Genomic DNA, 27831 nt, shown 5'->3' on the forward strand with positions numbered 1-27831 from the left:
ACACTTAATTCCATTTTTTTTTTTTTACAATTAGCAGTTGAGTTTGTTAAACTTTCAATTGATAAAATCATGCCTTCTGTTTAGTCTTCAGTAGTCTGAAAGTTGATAATAGCCAGGGTTTTTTTAAAAGCATCCAGTAAGTTTGTTTGGTTTTAAGCATGTATGGTCTCCTGAAAAAAAAAGGCAAAACAACAAACCAAAACTTTAAACGTGAACTGTTTAGTCCCAATAGTGGGGTATTCACAGTTTTTCTCCTGTTATATAATGTGACCTTTCCTAAACTTGGCATTGAAGAATCCTAGACACATAGATTTTTAAATCTGTAATAGCCTATGGGAGTTCAGTGCAATTCTGCATTGTCCTGTCCATAGAAATTTACCCTCACTTCATAAAAGCTAGCAAACACAGACCAGGCTTGTATTACTTGGTGAAAATGTCTTCATTATATACAGTACAGTCCGCCAAGTGGTTAGAATTGAAATAATTTGTGTTGATTTAGTGTATTTATTTTGTCTTCTTTAATTCAGATATTTAGTTCTGAATGAAGTGCAGTGTAGAAGAGGCTCAAGAAGAGCCTTACTGTGGGAAACTGGCATTTATAGTTTAACGGGGGTTCAGTAGCTAAGAAATGTTTTGCTAATAGCTGAAATCATGCGCTGACCCTTATTTCACATTAAAATGACCGGAGTTTGACACTAAGATGACAGCTGGTTAATACAACTTGAGATTTTAAAGTGCTTGAGTATATGTAAATATTATGACTGATCTCCTAAGTGTGTTGGAAGATACTTCAGAAATGTCCTTGTTCTAGCAGTTTACTGCAGTCACCATTTTTTGAGACTAATATTGCAGAAGATAAACTATCTGCTGTTTTCAGAGGACAGATAGAATAATTAAGAACATGTAATTGACTCCTGTAAAAAATGTATGCATTTTGTGCTAGTGCTCAACCATAATGTAAGAACTGTGGAGTATAAAACCTGAGATTTCAGATTTGCCTAGTTTGATCGCTTAAAAAATAATGCTTGACAAGTAGACTGTTTTGATATCTGGTTTTTATATATAAATATATGTATAATTCCTTAGAATATGCAGTAAATACATTAATAACCTTTTGGTTGAGCTAATTCAATCACTGGAAATATGAGGAACGAAACTATTTAAAGTTAAAAGCTGAAAGCTGGTGAGCAAGAGACATCACTGTATTTTGGAATTCTGTGAAGCTTCAAAGAAAGTGTCACCTATTAAATTTAAAGCGCTTAAAGCTTTTTAGATTGCCAATAGTTGGAACATTTTCATACTTTTTTACTCCAAAACATTTAAAAAAATGCTTCAAGCAGTCTAGCATCTTACATATATTGCATAATGGTCTATTCTGTTGAAAAGTGTACAGAGTTGTACAGAAGTATTATATTTTGACAGAAGTAGATTAAAGAATAAATAGTAATAATCCAAAATTGGGCAAAACATAAGGGTCTTCCACCATCTAAAATCGAGTGGAGAATTACCAGAGCTGAAAGGAATGAAGCTTGCTTTGCTGGAAATTTGCATCTCATAGGTCCAGGTTCCAACCAGAGCTTCTTCTGCTGTGGGGCATTTTACAGGGTGATACTTATGGCATAGATTATAATGTATTAAAACATGGTAGTTCTGCATATTGAAATGGTGCTTGTTTGGGCCAATTTTATACATCTTTTTGCCAGAGCTGATTTTCAGTGGATCCATTCCCTGAATTGTCCCAACTAAGAGCAACGTTGGTTTTCCCAGTACTCTTCTGTTTGCCTGCTACCTCTGTTCATGAAATTTATCAAAAATTTGCTGTCTTTTCCAGCATATCATATATGATCAAGTTTGCTATTGGACCCAAAATTTGGGGTTTTGCAGCTATGCTGGAAGAATCATGGACACGAAGGAAAAAATGTGAGACATTACACGTCCATGTACAGTCAGAGGTTGATGATTTGTTTTTCCTAAGGTACTTGGGCTGCAAACGAGTAAGAGTTAAAGTAAGCTAAAGGAAGGAGTCATAAAATGAAAAGACAGAATAAGACTTCATGAAGAATTGTGCAGATTAACCAAAGAGAAGCACTTGCTAACTAATAATTGATTCCTTATTTTTTAGATTCAGTGTAAATTCAAACCTTTAAGGACAGAGTCCAAAGGAATGGTCCTGTACCAGTGCTTAGTCACCTAGAAAGAAGTAGACTTAATTGACTTAGTGCCTGATGTTTTTCTGACCATGCCATATATTTGGATGTTAAGGAAAGCAGTGGAATTGCAGCGGTGTAATCCCCAGTACTGACTCATTGGTTTCAAATGCCTGGCCATCTGGAGAATTTTTAGTTATCAGGCTAGGTCCTCAGACAATGTGAGGGAAAATGTTCTTGGAAATGGCAGGCTTTTGGATCAAACACTTGAATCACAATAAGTGTCATAATACGCAGTTTGATTACACCAGGCAAAATACTGTACCTGCAGGTGAATGGGGTCAGTATATAAATGCACTGAAAGCAAGGTCTCCAACCCGAAGGTATTCAGCTGGTTTTGCAATGCATCAGTTCTATGCCATTCTGAGGCATGGAATTTGGCAGACAGCGGTGGTGAGTTGTTCTTCAACTTGAAGTGACTTGTTCAAGAGGTTTACTGGTGGCAGATGAGATGATACTTTTATCTGCCTTGAGTAACTAACGAATGGGGCTCTGATAACAAAACGTGGTCCTGAAGTTTCTGGGAAAGGAGAACAACAGCTTCGGTTAAGCTGAGAATTATAGTGACTTGAGACTGCAGCCTGATAGATACTCTTTGCAAGTATGACAAATTGTTCATGTCAGGGTAGATAAAGATAAATCTTCCTGAAAGGAGGGAGGGAGAGTGTCTGCACAGATACTTAAGCAAGCAATGCAAAGTAAGCATAAAGTTCTGCATGAGGAAATCTTCTTGAAGGTATTGTCTTGGGGCAGCAGTTGATCCAAGGAGATCACAATTTACTTAGCAGAAGTAGGTCTGGCCAGAGTGACAAGCCCACTGTTTGTTACCTGGTTGTACATCACCTTCTGCTGCTTCCTTTTGGTTGACTGGAGAAATGTAATGGGGATCTGAGCCATGGGTTGAGGTGAGGTGTAGTGCTCTAGTGCTGTTTACACAAAAAACAAATCACTGATTGTAAGCCACAATCAGTTTAAAATTGGCTTCATCTTCTCTGCGTGAATCCTAAGTGGGAATTGCATATAGATAAAATTAAATTGGACTTAAAAGGGCTTCCATCTTATTTATGTTCACATAAGCAAAGGATTGGATAATCATAAGATAGAACTTTATAACATTCCAACTGGGATATTGGTGTAGCTTTGCTCTGCAATTGCATTTATGTGCAGGGGTAGGTGTAGTACCTCCAGAGACAGATCTGTTAGAGTAGCTTGTGGTGGAGAACTTTCAAAGAACAACAGTAGCAAGCAGCAGTAGAAGGTAGTTGTAACCTCGAGGTGTGAGCAATGGTTGCTCTTAGGTGGATTGTTTTCTGGTCAGTGTTTAGAGAACTGCTATGTTGTAGGAGCCAAGATCCACTGTGTGAGAGCCAGCAAGTGAAGAATTTTCTTTGAGAGCTTTCAGGAAATTGAAACTGATGTTGGAGCAAAATCTGGTATCCTTAATGAGCAATTCAGCTGCCTAGCAGGAAGTGACCCATGTGACAATCCACAGATAACTTAACTAGCTTCATGAACCTATATTTTCAACATGACCTTTCCATATCCAGCCTCTTCCTCCAACAACCTAAATAAACAAACTAGGCGCTTAGTTCAATAAAATAACTGTAGTTGGTTTTGTTGTTGGATGGCAGCTCTGCCTGAATGAGTGAGATGTACAGTGCTGAAACCTCACTGGATCATTTAAAATTGTGTAAACACTGGTGTAAGGGATTTTTTTGTAATGTTTCCACTACCACATTTTTTTCAGCAGAACTTAGTGGGTAGAGAGGTGTTTATTCATGGTGCTTTTTTTATGAAGGCATTTTTTTTCCTTTACTGTAAAACATAGGCTTTTTTTTTTTTTTTGGGAAGTCACTTCCAGTGAGCATGAATATGGCAGGACTGTAATCTATGCTGCTGCTGATATGTGTTCACATTACCGAGGCACAGAATCCAAGATAGAACAGCCAGCTGAGAAGTAGGGATTATCACTGTGAGCTTAGTACCACAACAGCACAGTTATATGGCTTTTAGTCTGTTTAGAGTACAAACAGAATTCACACTTGGAGAAAGCAGGAAGCCCATTTTAGCCAGAATTAATTTGACCAAATACAGCATGTGGGCAGCTTTCCACAGCACTCGTTTTTAGGAGTCTGCTTAACACACTTGCTAATTAATTCCTAGACTGATTTAATGAAGTGCATACTGAAGTATGCACTTCACTGTTTCTTCCCCCTGCAATACTCTGTGGAGCTCTGTGTGCTGTCCATGCCAGAAAGAAGGGTGAGAAGCTATGCTCAGGAAGAGGAGAGCAGAGCTGTTCCTTTCAGAAATACTGAGCCGGCTGAATGGGTTTAATGGTAGTAAAGCTTTACAACCTGATACTGAGAATAAATAAGAATCTAATCACAGTGCTGACTTACTGCAAATCTGGGATCATGCTAGTGCCTTAAGCCCCTATGTATCAAGGAGAGAGAATGGGATCTGCAGTACCCATCACCTTAAGAAAGCTAAGTTAGCTACTGAAAGTGCTAGAGAGAATGGTGTAAGTTAATCTGAAACAGTTAATCTAACAAGCAAAGTCATATTAAACAAATATTAAAACAAAGCATGGTCCAGATCAGAATTGTTTCTCTGCTCTCGTTAAAAGTAAATAAAAAAACAGCAACAAAAAGATGAAAGCAAAGTTCTTTATCAAATGTATCGCCTCACTGGCATACAAAATATTTGGAAGGAGAATCTAAAGATGTAGCTTATGCTGTGCACATTTTAAAATATTTTTTTGTTAATAGCCACAGTTGCATGTTTTGCCTTTTTGACTGTTGTATAAAATGTTATTTTATTACTTTGAGATTATAGATGCTTCCCTGTATTTATTAAATGTGTATTAAAGGAAAAATTCAAGCTATGATAATGTTCTAATTCTTCCACTCGTTGTTCTAAATGTTCTTCTAATGTTTTGAAGATGGCTTTAACTATTCTTTTGTTAATTTAATTTCCATTTCTAGCACCTGGCCTCACTGGAATTGTTGGAGGGCGCCCCAGAGTGTAAGTTAATTCCTGATGATTGACTTCTTGTAATATGTGATGATAGTGTTCCTACCACTCACCATCACAAGCTTCCTCAGCTTAAAACAGCAACCACAAGAGGCAACTAAATCTTTCTTTTGCACACTATGTTTAATAACTGATAACAAGGTAATAGTGGGTGCTATAGGATATATATGCAAGTAGTAAAATTCTTTACTGAATATAAGTTATGTAAGTCTCTGATCAGCTCATAGCAATTTCTTCTTAATGAGCTGTAGAGAGAACTTCAAATGTGACTTCGTGGCAAGGCAGTTGCTCAACCATGTGTTATACATGCAGATTTCTGGACCAGTTTTCTCTTGTAGCTGTTAGTTTGGAATACAGGCACACCAAATTTACATCTGTACCAGCTCACTTCACCTAGAAACGTGAGGTCAAATGTCCCAGAACATCCCAAAAAAATATTATCATGAAACCATTACATGAGCAAGCTGAACAGAATAATGTTAAGGATATAAAAAAAAAATCCTGGTTTGACTCAGTATTTTTCTAGATAAGACTAAGGTCTGCTGGTGATTTGTATTCTCAACCTTTTCATGCTTATTCATGAGAACATTTAAAACTTTGCTGTCATTAAGCAAGTACTGCATATGAAGGTGGGAGGAGGACCTCTAGCTATATTTCCAGTAGCCCTGTGTAACTAGCCTAGGTATTAATGTGGGGCTACTGGCAGTGCAACAGACTTCAGTGTCATGAAATACATGAAATACATGTCAAGAAAATATTTTTGGTATTTTGACTATCTTCCCCCAGAAAAAATTTCTTGGATTTTTTTTAACAAAGTCTTACGTTCTTAATAATGGAATTTAAGGAATTTTTACACTTCTTAGGCTTTCCAAAGTTGTTTGGAAAACTATTGTTAGTTATGGTTGAACAGCTTTAATTTCCTCTTAGTTCTCATGCATTAATTTCTAGTTAAATGCATTTATGCTTGTTGTTTTGTGTTTCTAGGTCTCCAGTTTTGAAGCCATTTTTCTTCTATTATCCCAAAAGAAATGTTCAGGTAAGCCTGTGCTTGGTTTTCTTTGAAGTAGTTTGAAAAATTCAGCTGACTGGCATTTTTCAGTGACTTTGAGTTCTAAAACTGCAAAGTATTCTGGTAACTTTGATTAAAACATATTTCCTTAGAGACTAATGTTATTGACACAGAATGTTTTGCAACAGTTGAACTTGCCAACCTTCCGTTTTAATTGCTGCAAATTTTGAAATATCTTAGACCAAAACTGAAACTTCTCTTTTCATGAACCGAACTTCCTAGAATTGTAGGTTTGAGTTGTTTTTACTGTGTTTGCAGGGAGTCCTTAAGAAAATTTATACTTTTTTGAAAGGTAACGGGACCTCTTTAAAAAGTAGGCAATTGGGTGTTCAGAAAGGGGAGTATTAATCTTGTGAACCTGGACGCATCTTGTGATTTTTTGGGGAGTCTACGTTTTCTATATACTACTGGGAATAAGTATTAAAACTAGTGAATTTCCTCTGACTCATAGATGTTTTACCTTAACAGAGAGTTGGGCCTTTTCCTTCCATATACCCTGTCTATAAAAATGGAAATAGTAATTTCTGCTCTTGCCTATATTACAAAAACCGTAAAATTACGAAAGCCTGTGCAACTATTGTGCTGAGTGTCATGGAGGAGCCTGTGAATGATGTCTCTCAGTGGCCCTATTCAGTTCATAGCAGTCATTTCTTTTAGTCCAGGAACTTACAGTTCAGATGACTAGCCAGCCCTGGTTGAGAAATTACAGTGCATGACATGTTCATTTAGAGCCCTACTTCTTTTCTGTTACACATATACCCCTGTCTAGATTGAAGTCTTCAAGATAAATTTAAAGAATTTGGTTTTGCTGAAACCATAAAATGTTTGGATTTATAAATGTTGATCTCTGCTCTTTTGAATGCCATCAGATACTTAATTGATCCTTTGGAGACTGCAGACAAAATCATGTACATGCTCTTCTTTTTCCAGGGCCTTTAAGTGACTTGTAACTATTGCATGCCTCTCATGCCAAGGCATCCTCATACTCGGTATGAGTTTTCTCACTCATCCACTGTCAAGAAAGTGGCCAAAGGCCAGAATGTTGGTCTGTGTTAGACCACAGGTGTTGTGACTGACTTCTGCTTAGGGTGGTGAAGGGAAGCTTTGAGAACACAGGCAGCAAGTGATAAGGTTGGCAAGGGGCAACATACACAACAGCTTAAGTATTCTAACCAGAAAGGGACTTTTCACTTTCTAACCCTCATACAGTGTTTAGCACAAACAAGCCCCATTCTTTTAAGTAGTATTCTGCATTAATGGAAAATATTTTAGTTTCACAACTTTAGAGAGGAGATGCTATTTAGTTATTACAATTATATTATTTGTAAACTGTGCTTAGTGGAAAAGCATTAAAAAGAATTTCAAGTACTTGTTTTTATCATCACTTATATTTTGCTTTATACAAATGGCTTGTCTTTGTGAAGTTTAATATGGAAGTACTATCTATGGAAGTTTAGCCTGCCACTGTACTGCTCATCAAATTAAATATAAACTTGGTAATTAGCACTGTGTTCCAGACTTGGTAAAATGCTGTTGAGGTTAAATAGTAACCCAATTTAACAAGGAAGGAAAGCAGAGTCTCATTTATTCTTTTCAATACAGAAAACCAAAGTCCTTGCTCTATGTAACTAATCTCATGAATGTACTGATACACCATTAGCAAAGTGCAATGTGTTGTCCTGCAGTAAAAGTGGGGTGTAAGTGATTCAAGTCCTTGATTCAAAATTCTAGCCATGTATTAACAACCATGGTCTAGTGAGAGATTACAGAGTAAGTAAAGTATGAATTAACTGATTTTTCTAAATTGGAAGTTCAGTTATAAAAAGTCTTGCTCTAGTTCAGCATTTGACCTAAACCCAAAAAAACTCCATAAGCAGATTTTCAGTTATATTAATATTGCTACAGTGGGTTCTTTTGTTCTGTGTTTAACACCTTTCTGGGTGTCAGTTAGGATTCAGTATCTCATTTGTTGTTTCCACTGCTTTTATGCAATTGTCCCGAGTTTATCATAGATCACCAATGGTTTTACAGTTCAAATAGTAGTTACTCTCCATGTGTACTTCAAAGGTAACCTAAAATTTTGCTGTAGGGAGAAAAATGGCAGCAAACCTACTGAAGGAAAGTCACTATTAGTTATTCTCTAAGGGAAATCTTAACTCTATTCAGCACTCTTTCTTATCTTGCCTTTGCTGATGACTGAGCACCGATAACTGCTGCAGCAAAGCTAGTTTATATTGTTTTGTTGTGGTATTGTAACTCGATCATATGTCCGAATCTTTAGTACTGGGCGTCTTCCAACACACATAAAATGGATGTCAGTTGCTTCCATCCCACCTCATTGTGTCCTGTCAGTGACAGGAAAAACTGCAGGGTACCCTGCCACGTGTACTTTCTATATCCTTTCTCTTGAGCAAAAGAATGCTTACTGTTAATAGCTGAGATACTGGTCTGTATAGATGAGGAGCAAGAAGTTTTCGCTTTGAATTGCTGAAACTCCCAGGACAGGTTTTCCCTTTATTCAGTTTTTCCAGAGCCAAGACACAACTCCATAGGGAGGAAGAGAGATTTTCTTCATATTGTTTGTATTGGTGAGCCACTTGATCCACTGTCGTGCCTCTTCATCTCTCCGGGTCTCATGCCTGCCAATTAGTTGGCATACGATGATGATGCGCTCTGTACAAATTGCTGCCATGTGGGTCATGAGCTTTGGGCTCCATCTGGATCTGTGGGTAGCTGTGCATTGTTCAGGTCATAATAAATCATCTCTAGCATGGCTAATTCTCTCAAGTACTGGATACCTCTCTTCCTTGTGGTCCACTTACCTGGGTGACATAAAATATTTTCCTTGAAGGGATACGTTTCCTTCAGACTTAACATGAGTCACCTCCAGAGGCTGAGGACGTGGTCGCTTTCTCAAATCCAGTTGTCAATGTCCCCTTCCTTAGAAAATGATTGTAGCTTCTTGACTTCTTTACCCCCTCTAGTTTCAGGCTACTAGCTCCATTATCCCAGCATCGGAGCAGCCAGGTGATAATGTGCTGACCTGGAAGACAGCTGAAATATTTTCACATATCCCACTGCTCACTCAAGGATGGGGATCTTGTTCTGCCTCTTTCTCCTATTTTTGTGATGACCCTGCTTCATCCTCCTTTACTAAATCAGCTGAGTTTTGTGTTGATTTCTTCTTATGTATAGGAGTGACTGGTAGCTAGGAGGTGTTGGTCCTCTCCCTCAGCTGCAGTGCCTGTTGCCAGGGTTGGAGTAGCTGCAGGGCTTTTTGGTTTTTTGTCAGATCCAGAGACCTCCTCCTCCCCTTGAAAGTACTAAGTAGTGTTAAACAGAGCTCGGTAGGCCTGGGCCAGCACATTGCAGTGATTTATGTCTCTCTGGCATTGCCAAGGTGATGGCATACTTTTTCCAAGTATTTTACTAGTTTTTCTGGATTCTGCATTTGTTTGGGGTAAAGTTCCAAACCACCGGAGCTGCCCACACACCTAGGCACTTGCCCATAATATCCTATGCACCCTGACACTCTTAACTATCCAGCCTCAGAGCAGATCATAGAATCAGAGAATGTTAAGGGGTTGGAATGGACCTTAAAGGTTATCTAGTCCCAACTCCCACTGCCATGAGCAGGGGCACCTCCCACTAGACCAGGTTGCCTTATCCAACCTGGCTTTGAACACACTGCCAGGGTTGGGGTATCCACAGCCTCCCTGGGCAACCTGTTGCAGTGTCTCACCACCCTCATAGTGAAAATTTTTTTTCCAATATCTAACCTAAATTTCCCCTCTATCAATCTGTACGCTTTACTCCTTGTCCTGTCACTACAGTTGCTGTGAAGAGTCCCTCTCTGACTTCCCTGTAGCCTCCCTTCAGATACTGGAAGGTTGCTATGAGGCCTCCAAAATATCCTTCTCCAGGCTGAACAGCCCCAACTTTCTCAGCCTGTCTTTGTAGGGGAGATGCTCCAGTCCTCTCTTCAGCTTTGTGCCTCTCCTCAGGACTTGCTCAAACAGTTCCCTATCCTTTTTATGTTGGGGACACCAGAACTGTGCACAGTACTCCAGAGGGGGTCTCACAAGAGCAGAGTAGAAGGGGAGAATCACCTCCTTCGACCCAGGATTCAATTAGCTTTCTCGGCTGTGAGTGCACACTACCAGCTCATGTTGAGTTTTTCATCAACCACCCCCCCCATGTCTCTCTCTGTGGGGTGGATCTCTGGGTAGTATTCTTAAATAGTTGTTTAACCTTAAAAAAGACCTGGAACACATTCAGTAGACATGAACCAGCAGTGTGCCCAGGTGGCAAAGGCCAGTGGCATACTGGCCTGTATCAGGAATAGTGTGGCCAGCAGGGCCAGGATAGTGATTGTCCCTCTGTACTCAGCGCTGGTGAGGCCACACCTGGAGTACTGTGTCCAATTCTGGGCTCCTCAATTCAGAGAGGATGCTGAGGTGTGGATCATGTACAGAGAAGGGCCAGCAGAGCTGGTGAAGGGACTGGAGCACAAGTTTCATGAGGAATGGTGGAGGGAGCTGGGAGTGTTTAGCCTGAAAAAAAGGAGACTCAGGGTGACCTTATTGCTCTCCTCAATTGCCTGAAAGGAGGTTGTGGTGAGGTGGGGGTCATTCTCTTCTCCCAGTCAACCAGTGATAGGACAAGAGGACATAGTCTTAAAACTGTGCCAGGGTGATTAGGCGTTGGAGTGAGCTGCCCAGGGAGATGGTGGAGTCACTGTCCCTCAGTGTGTTTAAGGCAAGACTGGATGTGGCACTTAGTGCCGTAGTCTAGCTGACATGGTTGTGTTGGGCCATAGACTGGATTGGATGATCTCAGAGGTCTTTTCCAGCCTAATTGATTCCATGGTTCTGTGAAGACATAGCAATAGGAACATTCTAGTTTGAACATCCCAAGGATGTTAAAAATTGTCAATGGCTATTGTGATTAGCCTGAAGAAAGGGAAGATGAAAGGAAGTGTGTCCCCCCCCGTGGATTGGGTCTTTGAGGAGAAAAGGTAAAAGGTATAATTATTAATAGTTTCTGATAGATGACGCCCAAGTACAGAGATGACAGCAGTGCTGAGCGCAAATGCCAGATTAGTTTCACAACCAGCAATTACATCCTATCATAAGCCAATGTTACAAAGTACAACAATTTGATAACCTCAACCCGGTTTCCATGGGTGATAAACATCATAACAGAGAACACATGCTGCAAGTTGTTACATAATGGAACTTGAGGAACAAACACATCAACTTTGAGAGAAAGTAAATCATTGTGAGCAGTGAATATTAAACTAACATAGTGAATGCTTGTGTTCTAACATGATCTAGTCAGATTTGCTGTTATCTGAACCCATTAAGCCCCACGTTGGGTGTGAAAAAGGACTGTCATGGTTTAATCGCAGCTGGCAACTAAGTGCCACACAGCCACTTGCTCACCTCCCTCCCCTGACCCAGTGTGATGGGGAGAAAAATTAGAAAAAAGGTAAAAGGTTAAAACTATGAGTTGAGATAAGAACAGTTTAATAATTGAAACAAAGTATAGTAGTTGTTATTATTAAAAGGGAGGTAACAAAGAAGAAAGAGGGGAATAAAACCCAAGAAAGACAAGTGATGCACAGTACAGTGTCTCACCACCCACTGACTGATGCCCAGCCCATTCCCCAGCAGTGATCAGCAGCTCCCAGCCAACTCCCACCCCCCTCAGTTTATATACTGACATGACTCTCTGTGGTATGGAATATGCCTTTGGCCAGTTCAGGTCAGCTGTCCTGGCTGTGCTCCCTCCCCAGCTTGTCCACCTTCTCACTGGCAGGGCATGGGAAAGTGAAAAGTCCTTGACTTAGAGAGTAAGCACTACTGAGAAACAACTAAATCATCAGTGTGTTTGTCCATCTTATTGTCATACTAAATCCAAAAAACACAGCACTGGCCAGCTACTAGGAAGAAAATGAGCTCTATGCCAGTTTAAATGAGGGCAGTAAATAGCCCAATCAGCTAATAAAATAGCACACTTGACTATGCATTTTACTGATTTTTGAGGGGGTGGGGTGGGACGGAGAGCTCATCGTGCAAAATGAACACCATAGCATTTTTTATTTTGTATTTTATCTCACCATAAACCCAAAATTCCAGTATTGATTTATTTTTATTGGTGGCTTTCACAGAATATATTTGAAGATGAATACAGGATCCAACGAGGAGGTTGTCTTTAGTATGGACAGTGACATTAAGAAGGAAAGGGGGTTATATGATGGAACAGCTGGAAACGTTCAAGTTTTGGGATTTAACTGTCGAGAGTTGTGACATGAAATTCCATGTTGTGTTGCAGTATATAGAGGGAGGTGGAATGTTTCTTTAAAACATACCAAACTGGATAGAGTACTTCTTTGAGTGTTTCATACCATTTTTCCCCTACACAAAGATTTCTTTTAGGTTTATAATTAATTATTATTGTATTGTGACTTTTTAAAAGGGAGCAACAGAACCTTATCTATAAAACTGTAACTGAAAATATACGACATCAGTAATTAATTAAAAATGTGCTTTATTCATGTTGCAATGGATTTCTAATTTGACAGTTTGAAAATCTGTTCTTTCTGCAGATCGACCTATTTTTAAATGGGCAGCATGTTGAGATATTTGAGGAGGATCTCACATTTACATCAGATGAAGTGGTTCCATTTGATCCACCGAAGATTAGCAGTGAATTGAAAGGTACATTCATCTTTGTGACTGATTTTTTTTTTATCTTTGTCCTGGAAAATCATATTAGATTTGTCTGTGAAATACATTCTACCTCTGTATGATATATTTTTACGGCCGTTGCAAAACGCTTTAACTATTTTTCTTGGAAGGAAGGTGGTTAGCATCATGCAGTATAAAATGTATTTGAAACTATAAGAAGTACATAAGTAAATTGTTGTTCAAAAAAACTAGGCCTTAAGACACACTTGAAGATGTTGCAAAGATTGCTTGAAATTGAAACATGGTTTCAAAGTATATTATAATCTTACTTTTTGTGAATCCTGGAAATAGTTGGGTTTACCCTACACCAGACTAGTGATGTTCAGAATAGAGGATGGACATACAGAATGACTTAGAGACTTACAGCACTTAGATTATTAAAATTTAGAAGATTAATATTTGCTCCTGTTCCATATGGCAGCCTTCACAAAATTAACAAGAATGAGATCAGCCTAGAACTGGTGACTTTTAAAGAAATCACACTAGTTAATGATCCAGCATGATAATTCCTGTGTTCCTGCTGGACTTGTCTAACCAAGCTCTCTGAGAAAGAAGAACCTTGAGAAGGGCAAGCCATTGAGCTGAATGGAACAGGTCAGGATGTCCACAATGAAAAGGAAGTGTTAAATCAGAGTTGCTCATACAACTGATTATTGAAGGTGCTGGACACTTCAGATTTTTTTTTCTTTTTAATGGCAGAATGATATATAGTATTTCTTAACGTATAGAATGCTTCATAATTCCCTTTTGGTCTTCGTTACCTTATTTCTGCATACCATAGAACTGAGAGAATTAATTTAAAGCTGTGGATAGGTATTTGCAAATCTAAATCAGGTGACTGTACCTAAAGATTACTTGTTTGAAAAATTTCTAAAAATAATACTGATGTTGAAAGAGTAATTCAGGTATTTAAGTCTGTATACTTGAAAAATTAATGCTGTAAAGGCACCTGTGTGTTAAGATTTATTCTGGATTTCAGATATCCATGAGTAGTATTTCTCAAAACTGATAATAGAATAGTATAACAACTAATTATGAGTTAGTAGGGAATGTTCTGTATCACATAGAGAAATTTTGAAATATACATAGGACTATGTGTTTGTTACCATTTGAAAGCCACTGATGGTGGATGCCTGATTGCCATGCATGTGTTCATTTCCCCCATATGTTCAAACATCTCTTCAATATGAAGATTTATGTGTCAGTCAGAAACAAGTTAAACTCTTTAAGTATGTTTTCAGCTCTTATGTCTGTTGGAAATCTGATGTCACACCAGAATCTCTCTGATGCCTGGGAGTTTTCAGGAGGGCAGTGGTGTATTTACACCATCAAACTGGGCAAGATAAGAAATAGGAAATCATTGTTCTGTTGTCTGGTTTCTTTTTTCAAGGTGACCACAATGCTAAATAGAGAAGCAAAAAGCTGTTGGACTCCCTATTGCCTTTTTGTCATTTGAGAAAACTTTGAGGTGCCTGACAGCAGAATTTTAAGTACTGAATTCTTCAGGCTTTTATTAGGCAAAACCCCATTTTTGAGAGACAGCAGAGCTCCTCTGGTTGTTTCCCCTGAGAAGGATCTCTAAACTTTTGCCCTTTGTTGTAAATATAAATGTTTTCTGTCTGTGACTAAATACTTACCTACTTCCGTGGCTTAATGCAGGACAGCATGGATGAGAAAGACAAATGGGTTAGACTGTAAAAGGAATAGCTTCTGGTAAAGCATTTTTTGTCAGTATTTATAAAGAATGGAAGTATTTTTCTCAGTTTCATGGTTATCTCAAGTGTGTGGGACTGTTAGTTGTCTTTGAATAGATAAGAGAAATATGTGAAAATGGATTTCAAATAAGCTGCTAGATGTGATTCTGGGAGGGGGGTGGAATTTGAATTTACCATTTTCCCTAGCTTTCATAGATGTTTATTAAATGAAAACAATTTCCTGATAAATGGATCATGAAAAATAAATCAATGAGGATAATAATAAATGAGAAGATTCAAGACCAGAACATGGTCTTGAACTGGTTTTGTTTAATGGGAGATTGTCAAAGACTGACTGTAAAATGTCTGATAGAGAAGAGACCTACAGCTTATACAGTTCAGACATTGTCAAACTTCAGCCCCTGAAGAAACACTTCATTTTTTTCTCGAATTGTGTATTGAATGACATTATGAAAATTCATGTGATTTCTGTAGTAAATGAAGTGTAGTAGTCTTGTCCAAAATGAGCTTTAGCTGGACTTCTTCAGATTCTCTCTTAATAGAGATGTTTAATCAAAAATAAGATTCCCCAGTTAAATAAATACACTCTTAAATACCTTCTGCCAAGTTTCATGGCACATTTCGGCTAGTAAGTGAACATGGACAAGATTGTGAGCAAGTTCAAAACAAATATGTCTTTCATTGTATGCTTTCACCATTTCAAATTTCATGCCACTGTGACTTAATTACCAACGAGGAGCCATTGTGCCAGACTAAACTATAATCGCTCCTTCAGATCATCTCTGACAGTGACCCAATATATATTATAAAACCTTAGGTCTTTAATTAAGGCAGTTAAATGCTGGTAGGTTGGTGTTTGGGTAGGTTGTGGGTAGATTTTCTGATCCAGGTGTGCCAGTAGAAGAGGTTGCTGTGGTGAGCCCCTAGTTCTTCGTTATTGTTTTCCTTGTTATTGCCACTCACATGTGCCAGCAAAGCTATTCTTGTGTTACCTGATCTGCTTCAACCAAATAAGTACCATGAACTAAGATATACTATACAAATTCTGTGTTATGTCATTCTAAGGCATTTTTGTTATCCGTTGTATCACCCACCCCATACCCAAATGAACTTTTGGGATGTGTCTAGCTGCTACTGCCATAGACTTGCAGCCTCCCTTTCTGACAGGGTCAGTGAAAACTGCAGGCAGTAGGATTCGGACATAGTTTCTTTCTTACCAAGGTCAGCTTGGCTCATGTCTGATGAGTCAGCAACTCCCTGTGAGCAGGAAGAAGTTAAAGGTAACGATGATTTGGTTAGGGCTGTGTTTACCTCATCACCTGATGCAGTTCATGGAGTGCATATCTACTCATGCCTTCGTATTAGGTGCGCTGTGCTCTATACACTGCCTTTGGCCAGCATTTAGAGCATAGCATCTTTAGTGTTGGGTCTCTTACTCCCTAAAATTAAAAGAAAGCAAAAAAAAGGCAAAAAAAAAAAAGCCCAAAGTAGTTTGGTATCCTAAGCAGAAGCAATAATAGTACAGAAATGACAGACTGCTATATTTTCAAATTGCATTGTATCTAGCAGCGTGACGTTTGTCCAACGTAATTGATTTACAGGAGCCTGACTTCAATTCCTTTAAATCTGGCAGTTTTTAACACATAAAACTGAAATTTCCTGTGACAGGCATGTGCCCAGGGTTGAATTGCTTGGTGCCTTAAAAAGAAATAGATCATTTTGGGACATTTGTCAGTTACTTCTTGTGGCTGCCACCTGCAGCAGTTGTACCAGAAGCTGTGACAGAAAGCAGGAAGGCTGTTGCTTCCCTGCTCTGCATAGTCCCCCCCTACTGGTGTTCAAGGAGCAGAGAGAAGGGGAGGGCTGCCACTTGTGTGCAGAAGGATGAAAAGCAACAGGAAGGGGATAGAGGAGAGAGCAACTGAGGGGGTGAGAAGTCTACTCTGAGTCAGGAGTGTAGGTCTATCTGTTAGAGATGATGGGACTGAAAAGCCAAGGATGCTGGGAGAGCTGATATGGCTGTAGGCAAGTTGGATCAGGAGCAGAACTGGCTGAACATTACTAGATTCTCAGTGCCTAAAAACTTTGATATAGCCTATGCTTCAAGTTTGTGTTATGTTGAGTTATGAATAACTCAGTAGCAAAGTGAGTGCTTCATCTCTGGCTTTGGAGGACAGAAACTAGATGGTGACAGCCAACTGCTCTTAGTCATCAACAGTTGCAGGAGGTCTGTGCTGTGCAACTTAGCCATCAAACCTCAGGTGTATACTGTGTGAATCCCACGATATGGAATTTCTGGATTTGGACAGGAGTGGGTTTGCTTTTTGATATGTAGATGGATAAAATAATCGAGATTGGCTTCCTATAGAGAATGCATTTTCTTATATAATGCTAAGATATTTAAAAAAACCCAGTAATTAGAAGTCTTAGATTTCTTCTATGCAGCTGGATAAGTAACTGTTACAACAGTGCAAGTGGGAGTCGTGTTGTGCTGAAAAGGAATTTTAAATTGTGAGTTTTCTACAGATGTTATCAGAATAAACACACATAGAATTATCAGGACAGTAGCATCCACATGTATTTTCTACCTGCACTGGAAGCAGAGAGATCTGTGTTTTAAGGGGGATAAAAGTTGTCAGCTAGGCAAGAACTGACAAGTATCTGCTATGCCTCCTTCAAAGATACTGCACTGCTAAGATCAAGAAGAATATTCACATTCAAGGGTGGTGGAAGAAGGGATGCCTGGTACAACACTTGGCTGTAAAAAAAGGAAAGGGATTTGGGAGATGAAGCAGGACATAACAACTTTGTAATTTTGGGACCCAGTCTCACCTCTCTTTCTCTAGGTGCTCCTGTGGGAAGAAAAATTGGAAATGTTTTCAGAGTTATTCCAAGCAATGCAGAAAGCATATATTTAAAATGACAGTTACATCTTCAAATTATGCTATTATTTGTAGCATCATTAAAATGTATTCCTTTTTATATTGTATAGATCTGCCAAGTGGTCCACATACTTATCGCTTAGAAGATCTTGCCTATACGAGAAGTGGAGACAAAGGCAATTCTGCAAACATAGGTATTTTTAGTTTTCTTGTTTTCTGAAGTGATGTAAGACTTTCAAATAAGAGTTACATATCAAGTGCTATTCTTAATTTCTTGAAATCTCTCATATCACTTGATTTTTTTTTTTTAATTGTGCTGAAACAAAAAAAAGAATACATCTAGAACAAGGATTTTGCTAAAGAAATATCATTAGTTTCCTGATTAGCAGATGTTGTAATCTGAGGCACTAAGAAAAAATCCTAGCATGTCATACTACAAAGAAAGATTTTTGTTTAAGGTTTGAAAGTCGAGCTCTCAAAAGTTAAGAAATGCCTTTCTGAGGTTCTTCTTACAGTTGCTACTCCTTCATGTATATATGTTATGTATTATAATTTCTTGGTTGTCTGATCATGTGTAGTATTTTCATACATGAATTTTGTAACATGTATATGGCTAAAACATTGACAGTGTTAGGAAATACCAAAATTTGTTCTTGTATGTAAGAGAACATTTTTATTATATTGCTAATCCAAATGCTGTATTTCAGTGTGCAGTCTCTTTACATTGATTGTGCTGCTTCTTTGCATTGTTTAATAATTCCTTCTGTTCCTTACTTCTGCATGCAACAATTGGCTCTCTTACTTGTTGGAAGATGAGAGCGTGTGGTGTTCAAAGCTCAGTATGAATTAAAGGTGCGTTTGGGATTTGATTTGCTATTAGCTGTCATGCTAAAACTGATAAATTTTGTTCATTTGTATTTAGGAATATAGTTTTCTTGTCCTTGTTTGTGCAACTCTTTTTTTGGGTTGAAGAATGAAAAAATATTGATTTTTTTTTTTTTTTGTCTTTTTTCTAATTTCCCTTTCCCTATGGTTGACCACTGTTGCAGTGTAGCATTGCCAGATCATGAATGATGCATACATAATAGACTTCTTCAGCTGTAAAAGACACTACTGCTTTATTAAGGAACAGCAATAACAACAACAAACTTCACCTCTAAGATAAATTAGTCTTCGAAGTCCACAGATGAAAAGGTCCCTATGACACAAATCTGCCTTCCTGATCCTGCTCTGGAACTTCAGCTTCAGCATAAAATTAACTGAAGCTTATGAAAGCATATTTACAGGAATACAAATGTAACTGTGATTTCTCACACTTATGTCAGAATCTCATTTAAGAGGTGGGGCAAGGACCAAACCTTCAGTCACTGATCATGCCTTGTTATGGTTAATTGTGATTACTTATCGAAGTCTTGCAAACCACTTAGGGGAAGAGAACTGCCTGTGGGTTGTTTGTTGAGATGTTGTTGTTCCTTAGGTGTCTGTCAGTGGCAGGGAATGTTTGCAGCCAGAAGAGGTCCAATAATCACTTTGTGGTCACTTAGCATTTTCTCGTCATGCTCCACCCTACATCTCTACTGACAGAGAGAGAGCTGTCATACTATTGTGTTTTTTATTCAGGAGCTCATTAAAGAGGATCCATATGTACAGTTTCAGTTAAACAGAGGATCTTAAATCAGTTTTGAAAGGATAAATACAAATTGGTTTTAACAGCTCCTATTTCAACTAATGCCAGTTAATACTTAACAGGTGTGATAGCACGGCATCCCCTCTACTATCCATACCTAAAGAAAACTTTAACAGCTCAAGCCCTGGAGAATTACTTTCAACACCTTTTAGAGCGTGAAAAACCAGAACAACAATTAGTAACAAGGTGAGTAGCTTGCTGCTCAGTCTACAATTGTATGGTAGATACGTGATGGTATCAGAAATTATCTTAAAGTATGTTAACACAGATATTGCAAAGCTGTGTGTATTGCCTTTGGTATATTTTTATGTATCTTCTTTTGCCTTTTGAAATAACAACTTAAGTGTAATCACTATGAAAGAACTTGAACTTGGGCCTCTGCTGAAGCTGGACAAAGGCCGTGAATCCGTTTAGTGAAGGCATTTAAATTCCCAGCATTAGCATAGTAGTGTTGGGGCTGTTTTTGTTTTGTTCCAGTACAGAATGTCTTTACCAACAAGAAATAATGTCCTTCTAATGTCCTTTGAGAAATTTCTCTCTCCATTGGTTTTGAACCATTTGGAAACTGCAGGAGCCTTAGTAACTGAAGCTTCCGAATCCTTTGAGCCACTGCTGAACTGAGAGTTCGAAATCTGTAGAACACCACCTGAAAGACTTTCACACAGCCACTGTAGTCTGGAGCCCAAACTTATGTGATCATCTGTCAGAAACATGCCTCATACTATCCCTGTTTCTGCAAAACATTTTTAATATTTATGAAGCTCACTCACTTTCCTTCAAACACCCCAGTAGGACTCACTTTTGTGCCACATACACAAAGCCAGAATTTAAAGAAAAAACATAGCTGATTTCCCTTCTTATTCTCTGAAAGAGAGTACATCCCAAACAGGACACTTTTACCTGACACTCATCTAGAAAAGAATATCCTCTTCCAGCAGACAGCGTACATAATAGTTTTGTTTTCATTCTATGGCTGATGCTCAGGGTCCTTCCTGGGGACTAGCAAATGAGATGTATGCTGTTCTTGTAGCATGAGGTATTAGGATTTGTTCCCCTAAGGATGTCCATAAAACAGTCAACAGATTTTAAACCTTTTTCTTGCTTTTCAAACACATAAAAGCTTAAACTGTTCACTCTTCTAAAATGTATTTTGATACAAAGTCAGTTATTTGCAAATATGAAGATTCTGCCAAAATCATTACATATTTCCATGGGTAGTAGACAAATTGTTAGGTGTCTTTTCACTTGTTCAAAGAGCTTTAATCAGAATGGTGCAGCTCCAAAGCTCAGAGAGCTTGGAGTTATTTTCACCCCGGGTCTTTTGTAAGTGCTGATTTTTGTCTTCATAAGCAGCTTGGTGCTGATCTCACCCACTGTTTTGTAAGTGCTAACAAATCTATGTATCTAATAAATTGTGATGCTAAGAAATGTAATTGAATTTCCTCTGAAACAGAGCAGAGAAGAGAAGAAATCAAAAAAGTCACGCCTCCTAATGATACTTCTAGCAATTGATTCATTGCTGTTCTTTAATGCTGTTTATGTTCATAAATAAAAGTTGAATTTTGCTGTGTCTGGATGAAGCCAAATTATTTTGATTAATTAGATTATCTGTTCCTGAGTTTGGCTTCCTTTAATTATGGGATAATGGAGCTCTGTAAGTGAATTGGAAAGCTACTGGGGAAAAAGAATAAAACCTTTTGTGGAAATATTTAGGATTATAAGGATTATGCTCATGTGCTTCAGATTGTGTAGTTTGTTTTCAAATTGTTTACTTTTTAGTTTTAACTATGATAAAAAAGCTGTCTTACTGTTTAATTTTCCTTTATTTTCTTTATTATATGGTGAGTGGTTAAAAATATGTTCTAGTTTTGTTACTTAAAGCACACCAATCATGGCTCTACCTCACTACAGAACGGAGTCTGTTAACCAGTTGCCTTTCATGCTTTTTCAGTAAAGGCATTAAATAGGTATACTAAACAGAGAAAAGGTGGGATTATTGTGATAGAAAACACTGAAAACTCAAACTTCCTGAATTTCCAGGTAAAAAAATAACAACAGATGGTCTCTCAACTCCCCCATGCCCTGAAATGCCAAACTTAAGTGATTGTTTTCCGTAATAAAGTGCTAGAGTACATTCTTAACAGATCTGATTATCTTAAGATAGGGAATAAGAAACTTTTTTTGTAGTGGTATTAGGTCAGCCATTTAAGAAGGATAGTAAAACTATCCTGTGAGATTTTTGTTGGTTTTGTCTTCTGAAATATTGTATATGGAATGTTTTGAGAACATTCCAATGCTCAGAAATAAAAAAAATGACAGCTGTTTTTTTCCTGTGGGGTATTTTTCACCAAGAGCAGAAATGTGGACACTGATGCTTCTAGATTGCCTTTTTTTTTTTTTTTTTTTTTTTTTTTGGTACATATCTCTATTAGAGGGGAAAAATAAATATTTTTCTACATGCAAACATCTCTGTGAGCCTATGGTCTTGTTTCCTGCTTTCCTCTGATGAAAAGAATCCTATCTTTTCTTGGATTTAAATGCAGTAAATAATTTTCTATCATTATTATTTCTATGCATTTTAACAGGAAATTCAGAGGGAAACCTGATTTCTTTCAATATATATGGACAGCACTTTAAAGGAAGTAGTTAAGCAGGCACCCCATTGTGCATAAGCATAGGAGTTCAGCTAGAACAGTGAATTTTCCTTGTTTTACTGGTTTCTGTCACAGACTTATGATTCTTTGAAGGGTTTATTTGTTTTCTGGTTTTTTTTTTAAAGCAGCTCTTAAAACTTCTGATTGAACTGTACAATTAGATAATATTTTTTTCCTTTAGATCTCAGTTAATTAAACTTAAATTGTTTAATTATGCTGAGTGCCTGCCAACATTTTGGTTAATGTATTGTTGCCACTTAAGACTATTACAGTGATTATAGTGGTTGTTTTTTCTTTTATTGTGGGAGTTTATTTTCTGTGTGGAAATATTTTGAATGCTCAGATGCTTCAAACAGGCCTTAAAATATTGAAGATGCTGACCTTTGTATATTATTTTGTAGTCCTAGTTTTAGCTAGAGTATATCAGTGTAAGTATTTCCTCAAAGTACTTAAAATGAATATGTCATTTTAAAATGTTCCAAATTAAGATCTGTTGCTTGTATTACATAATTCCTCTGCCAGAATTACTGCAGAAAGTAAAATGAAATTCTTCCACTCATTTTGTCATTTGCTTCTACTTTTGTATGCTCTTCAGTTTCTTTCCTGGTTTGTTTTTCCTGATTGATTTTCATGAAACTTCTTTTGAGAAAAGAGGTATTAGCTTCTGAAATATATATTCCATCAGTCTAGTTCTTGTGGAGAGATCTGCCAGTAGTGAAATTGTGTGCTGCCTGGAAATCTTTGCCAGTTTTTCAGAGTGAAATTTGTAGTGTAGTGCCTAGCTCTCACGGTATGTGGTGATTGGTAATTTGCATTGAGCTTGTTAGTTGAAAATTTTATGGGGTCCTCTGGTTGTGCTGTGTAGCTGATTATGCTATTTAGTAAATAATGTAGGTGACTTATTGTAGAAGTTGCTTTATTCGTCATATTCTTGTTGTCTACTAGAGCACTGGTGGATTATTCTACTTTCCTGCCTTCCCAATGGATTTGCATTTAAGCATGATAATGTTGCCTGCCAACTGGTTTTTAAGGAAGGACAGCAGAATGTTGACACCAATTTTTTTTCATAATGACAACTAATACTAAACTCTACTAAATACAACTATACATTGTTGTATAATACAACTATACTAATACAACTCTACTAAAGTAGAGTGTGGTAACGAAAAAGTAGAAGGAACAGTGAAAACTTTTTGTCTGGGAGACAGACACAGACACTCCATGACTAATGCTTGCAAGAACAAGAACTGAAGCAATTGCCAGATGGCTCAGGAGAATCCTCTCCTTCCATGAAAGGTTTGCGTCGTATGCCCAAGATACAAGGGCATACAGGGCTGTGAATATCAGCAACAGCCGTAATTTTCACAATGCTCAAAAGGAGCTGAACCTTAGAATGATAAAATAAGCAGTGTAAGTGTGCTGCAAGAAATTCCAGCTGTATCAAGAGAAAGACTGGAAGAATCTGTCCCAAACAGATGAAGACCAGATAGGTGACTCAAGAAAAATAAGTGGTGTTGGAAGAAGTTAAAGTGCAGCAGTCAAACATCTGGAGACAGTGAGAATTAGATATAATTTTTCTCTCTTATTCCTCATGGCTTGATGATGCTTTGATTAAATACTTTCCTATGGAGTTAAAGGAAAACTGTCTAGTCCTTAGATGAAGAAAATATTGGAGGAAAGCAAAACCAAAGAAAAACAAGAATAGAAGGAAGATGACAAAACACTGAAAAACTGTGCAAGGAGAGGCAAATGGAAATACGCTGTAGACCTATTTATGGATTTTGGAACAATAGGAAACCACAGAGCCATTTGCCAAACTGCTACAGAAGTTTCCAAATTGGAACCATACTAGTCAAAATCAAGAACGGAAAAATTATTACAGTGGCAGTGGAACAGGAAAATAGGTCTGTCACACTAAAATAAAATTTCACCTGAACAAAATACGTGGCTCCAAGAAAGCATTGAAATGTAGCTCTACTTTTAATTTGCTATGGAATTATCTCTTGGTCGTAAGTGTTCAGTGTAGTGACTCATAGTTATTTCTCAGTAATAAAGAGGATGCCTTTCCAATTGGCTGGTGCATTTGTTAGCAAAAGTGAGTGCCAGGAATTAAGTGATGGTAATTTTTGGTATCAGAACTAGGAACTAATAAAAATACTTCCTTTTGCCTGCTGTGTTGTCTGAGTTGATATTGGATCTTGAACCTCTGGCCTACAGAGCTTTCTATATGGGCTTTAACTCATAGAAAAAAGAAATTTAGAAACGGCCCTATTAGAAATGCATGAGTTTTGGAGTTGAATAGAGAAATGATTACTTTATGGTTCTACTTTCAAACTATGGGGACTCTTGATTTGGAGTAAGGGGAAGGAACATGAAGGCAGGGAAGACCTTGTGTTAATCTTAACTTTTTGGTTTGACTTGGCAGTGGGATGCAATCAGAAGCGTGAAATTTTTGCATGCTGGCTTTGCTTGATGTTCTGTACAAATGTTCCTTACAAAATCTCTTGAGAAATAATGTGCATTTTTTATTTTACAGATATGAGTTGCCAGGAATCCATGGATTAAATTTTGTTCTGAAGAATTCCCTTGGTGGTGGTGGTATAGCATCCCTAAGAAGTGACCCACAGGCATGTATCAAAGCAATGATTTTAATGTAGTTATCTTTTATAAGTCTCTCTATAACTAGTTTTTGGGGTGGAACTGTAAGCTTTGGGGGTTGACTCTAGTTCCTTTTAATTTCCTGTTAAGAGACATTACCTATTTTTTTTTTTTAAGGTTTGAAAACAACATAGGGAAGTCAAAAGTTGATTTAGAATATGTGGTGAAAAAATGTGTACGAGAAACTATTGAAATAGTTTTCAAATCATTTATTCTAAGATGTGCTACCTGAGTTTTTAGATGCACCAGCAAAATTAGTTTGTCAAAAAGGCTGTCATGTTTTGAAAAATGCAGATTTACTAGACAACTAGATTATTTCTTAGTATTTATACAGGAACCACGCACTGTACAACAACTCCTAACTTATCCTATGCCTTCTGTAGTTAAAATACTGATAAATAATATAAATATGAAAAACAGACAGATAGAAGTTCTTTTGTGTTGATGACATTATGTGAACCTGAAAGTAACACTTTCTAAGTGTACAGTTTGAGTATTAAATATTTGAAACTTCTAATCCTGAAGATGAGATCCTTTAATGTAGCAGTGCTATGGCTACAGCACAGCTACCATAGGCTCAGAAATGCTTATGTGTACAAATAATCTCAGCATAGTCAAGAAGACTGCTCAAAAAATAAGGTGATGCTATATATGAATTGGATAGTAGAACTGAACCCCAAATAAGTATTTTAGCACTAGGTACCAAATAAACTGAAGAAACTGTTCCATCTGTTCATGTTTAGATGCTTGAAAACTCAACTGTATAGTTTTCCTTACTTAATTGTACTGATTCACAAGTAGGAAAGCCAAATAAATGGAAAAGGTAAATATAACTTGGGATAACGTACATACTTAGGCTTGATAAAACTCACCCCAAATTAAATATATATATATGTATGTGTGTATAGAAAGAAATACTAAAGAAAAACTTCCCAAATGTACTGAATTTTCACTGATTACAGGAAAAATATTGTATTGAAGCACTTCTAAAAAACTTAATTTAGAAAGGTGGTATATTTAGATAGTAAAATGACATGTTGGTTTGGTTCTTTTTCTTACAGGGTAAAGCACTTGGACAGATGCTGTTGGATTTCCAGATTAAAAATGTTCCTGATTTAAAATCACTGATAGAGTAACAGGTGTTTAATATATATGCTTTTAACACTGAGTGGTATAAAAACATTATGAACAAGAACTGGCTTCTTGAGTGAGATTTTTTTAAAGTCAAAGAGTAGAAATTTGTGACAGTTATCTCTCAGAGGCTTAGCTATATGGCACAGATTAGCATATGTTTTGAGTAATACCAGACTAATAGCTTTGTCTGTGACTGATAACATTTCCTATCTAGATAATACATTGGATGAAGAATTAATTTATTTCCTGAAAAATAGAATTAATCAAATTGCAACGTAACATTTAATTATAAGACAAGATAATCTTTATCCCAGGATGAAAATTACCTCCTGCTCAGTCCATCTCTCTTTTCCTTTTCTCTGTCTTTATTTGAAAATTGAATGGACTACTGTCCTGTCAGCTGTGTTTGTCCTGTGCACAGAGTGAGGCTGGGTAACCTGCTGTGCATTGCTGTGAAGTCAGCACTGTCTGGTACTGGAGAACAGCTTTCTCTGTTAGGCAATAAAGAAAAGTAATTATTGGTACTGTTATACAGTGACTGGTTGTAAATGCTGACCTTTGGTGGTGATCCACCAAACTTCCAGCACTTTGTCTTATTAATGACAGACTTCATTATTACATTTTCCAATATCTCTTACTAATCAGTCCCTCAGTTGAAAGCACTGACTTTGAAATCACAGATCTTGGCGTGGTAATAAATTTGAACGTGAGGAAAGGGGAGTCTGTCTGCTTGCTCCTCCTTGGGATGGTGCAGTCCTGGTAGGGAGCAAGGGGGGCCGGATGGTGCAGTCCTGGCAGGGTGGAAGGGGGGGGCAGGGGGTGGAGGGATACCTGGTTTTGTTTCAGGGCTGTTAAGTCCTCCTTTTGTGCAGCAGTCATGCCTGGATTAAGTTCACTTGACTGTTGTTTGCGTTGCCCTTCCCACAGAAAAGTCTGTTTTCTGCTGTGAAAGGAATACCATGTTGAATGCAGTGTACTCTGTCTCTCTTCTGACTCCCAGTTATCACCTGCCCATCTTCCTGCACAATATGACTAGCATATTCAAATTAGGATACTTCTAAACTTCTTCACCTGATTTAGAAGAGACTCAAAAATCTGTATTATACTTCTGGGACAATATCAAGGTGGAAGTTCTGATAACTGTATTTTCTCTGCTGAAGCCATAAAAATATTACTCCACATGTTCAGCCATTTTATAATCAGAAATTAATCTTTCTGGGTTTTGGGGGGAAACTGTATTGTTTAGTGCTAACAAAATGAGACATTATTAATACCAGACAAAACTATAAAAGTAAGTATTTTCTTAATTGTCACCTAAACTGTCTGTTAGTTGTTCCTAAAGCTCCGTCTGTGCTATTACTGTTACTGATTTCCTAGCCTCCTGCTTGCTAAGGAGGACTAGGCAATGAGTCATTCCCACCTTTTCTGTAGTTTTGTTCATTTGAGTTGAAGGTATCATAAGTGAATGCTTTATCCATCTAAACACATTATCCTCTGAGCAAGTCATAAGTACTATCCATGTTTACAGCATGATTCAGTGAGGTTGTAAAAAATGAGTCATTACTTCATTGCAGAAAAATATCCAAGTTAATAACTTCAAAGGGAAAATGGCATGCAGGTTTTATTATGTTTACATTCACTGTTTGTTAGAAAACTCTTGTTAATAATTTGGAAGCCTATTAAGAGGAAATAAAACAAAAGTGATAGGCCTCCGTAACAAACCTACAAGGATAAAAACGCTACAGTAATTATTCACTCAATATGCTGCTTAAGTGACTGTGGAAATGTGTATGCAATAAGTTTCTGAATAAAAATGAATATTTATAAAGTATAAATTTGTTTTAGTCATTTATCTTCTACAGGAAGAGAGTGATACTTAGCTCAAAGGTTCTTTGTTTGGGATTGTTTCACTTGCCTGCAATTTCATGCATTGTCTTGCCGGTTTCCTTCTTCGTTCAGATTTTGTCTGTTCTGTCCCTAGTCTTTGTTAAATACAAAAACTAGAAAGGTAAATGATACTGTTTTCTAGAGACCTGG

The 27831-nt window shown here is 37.6% G+C and overlaps 1 protein-coding gene across 1 annotated transcript in view; it reads left to right on the forward strand.

Annotated features, from left to right (window-relative positions):
• Nucleotides 1-27629, forward strand: part of LOC135413765 (uncharacterized) — a 64578-nt gene extending 36949 nt beyond the window's left edge. Inside the window, exons 15-21 of the mRNA XM_064653905.1 lie at nt 5195-5234; nt 6228-6279; nt 12923-13034; nt 17772-17855; nt 19411-19534; nt 24539-24629; nt 25722-27629. Coding sequence (XP_064509975.1) covers nt 5195-5234; nt 6228-6279; nt 12923-13034; nt 17772-17855; nt 19411-19534; nt 24539-24629; nt 25722-25796 — 578 coding nt within the window. The 3' untranslated portion in view covers nt 25797-27629. The remainder of the gene's footprint in view (nt 1-5194; nt 5235-6227; nt 6280-12922; nt 13035-17771; nt 17856-19410; nt 19535-24538; nt 24630-25721) is intronic.
• Nucleotides 27630-27831: the final 202 nt, after the last annotated feature.

The sequence above is a fragment of the Pseudopipra pipra genome, chromosome 4 (genome assembly GCF_036250125.1).
Source record: "Pseudopipra pipra isolate bDixPip1 chromosome 4, bDixPip1.hap1, whole genome shotgun sequence".
Classification (NCBI taxonomy): Eukaryota; Metazoa; Chordata; class Aves; order Passeriformes; family Pipridae; genus Pseudopipra; species Pseudopipra pipra.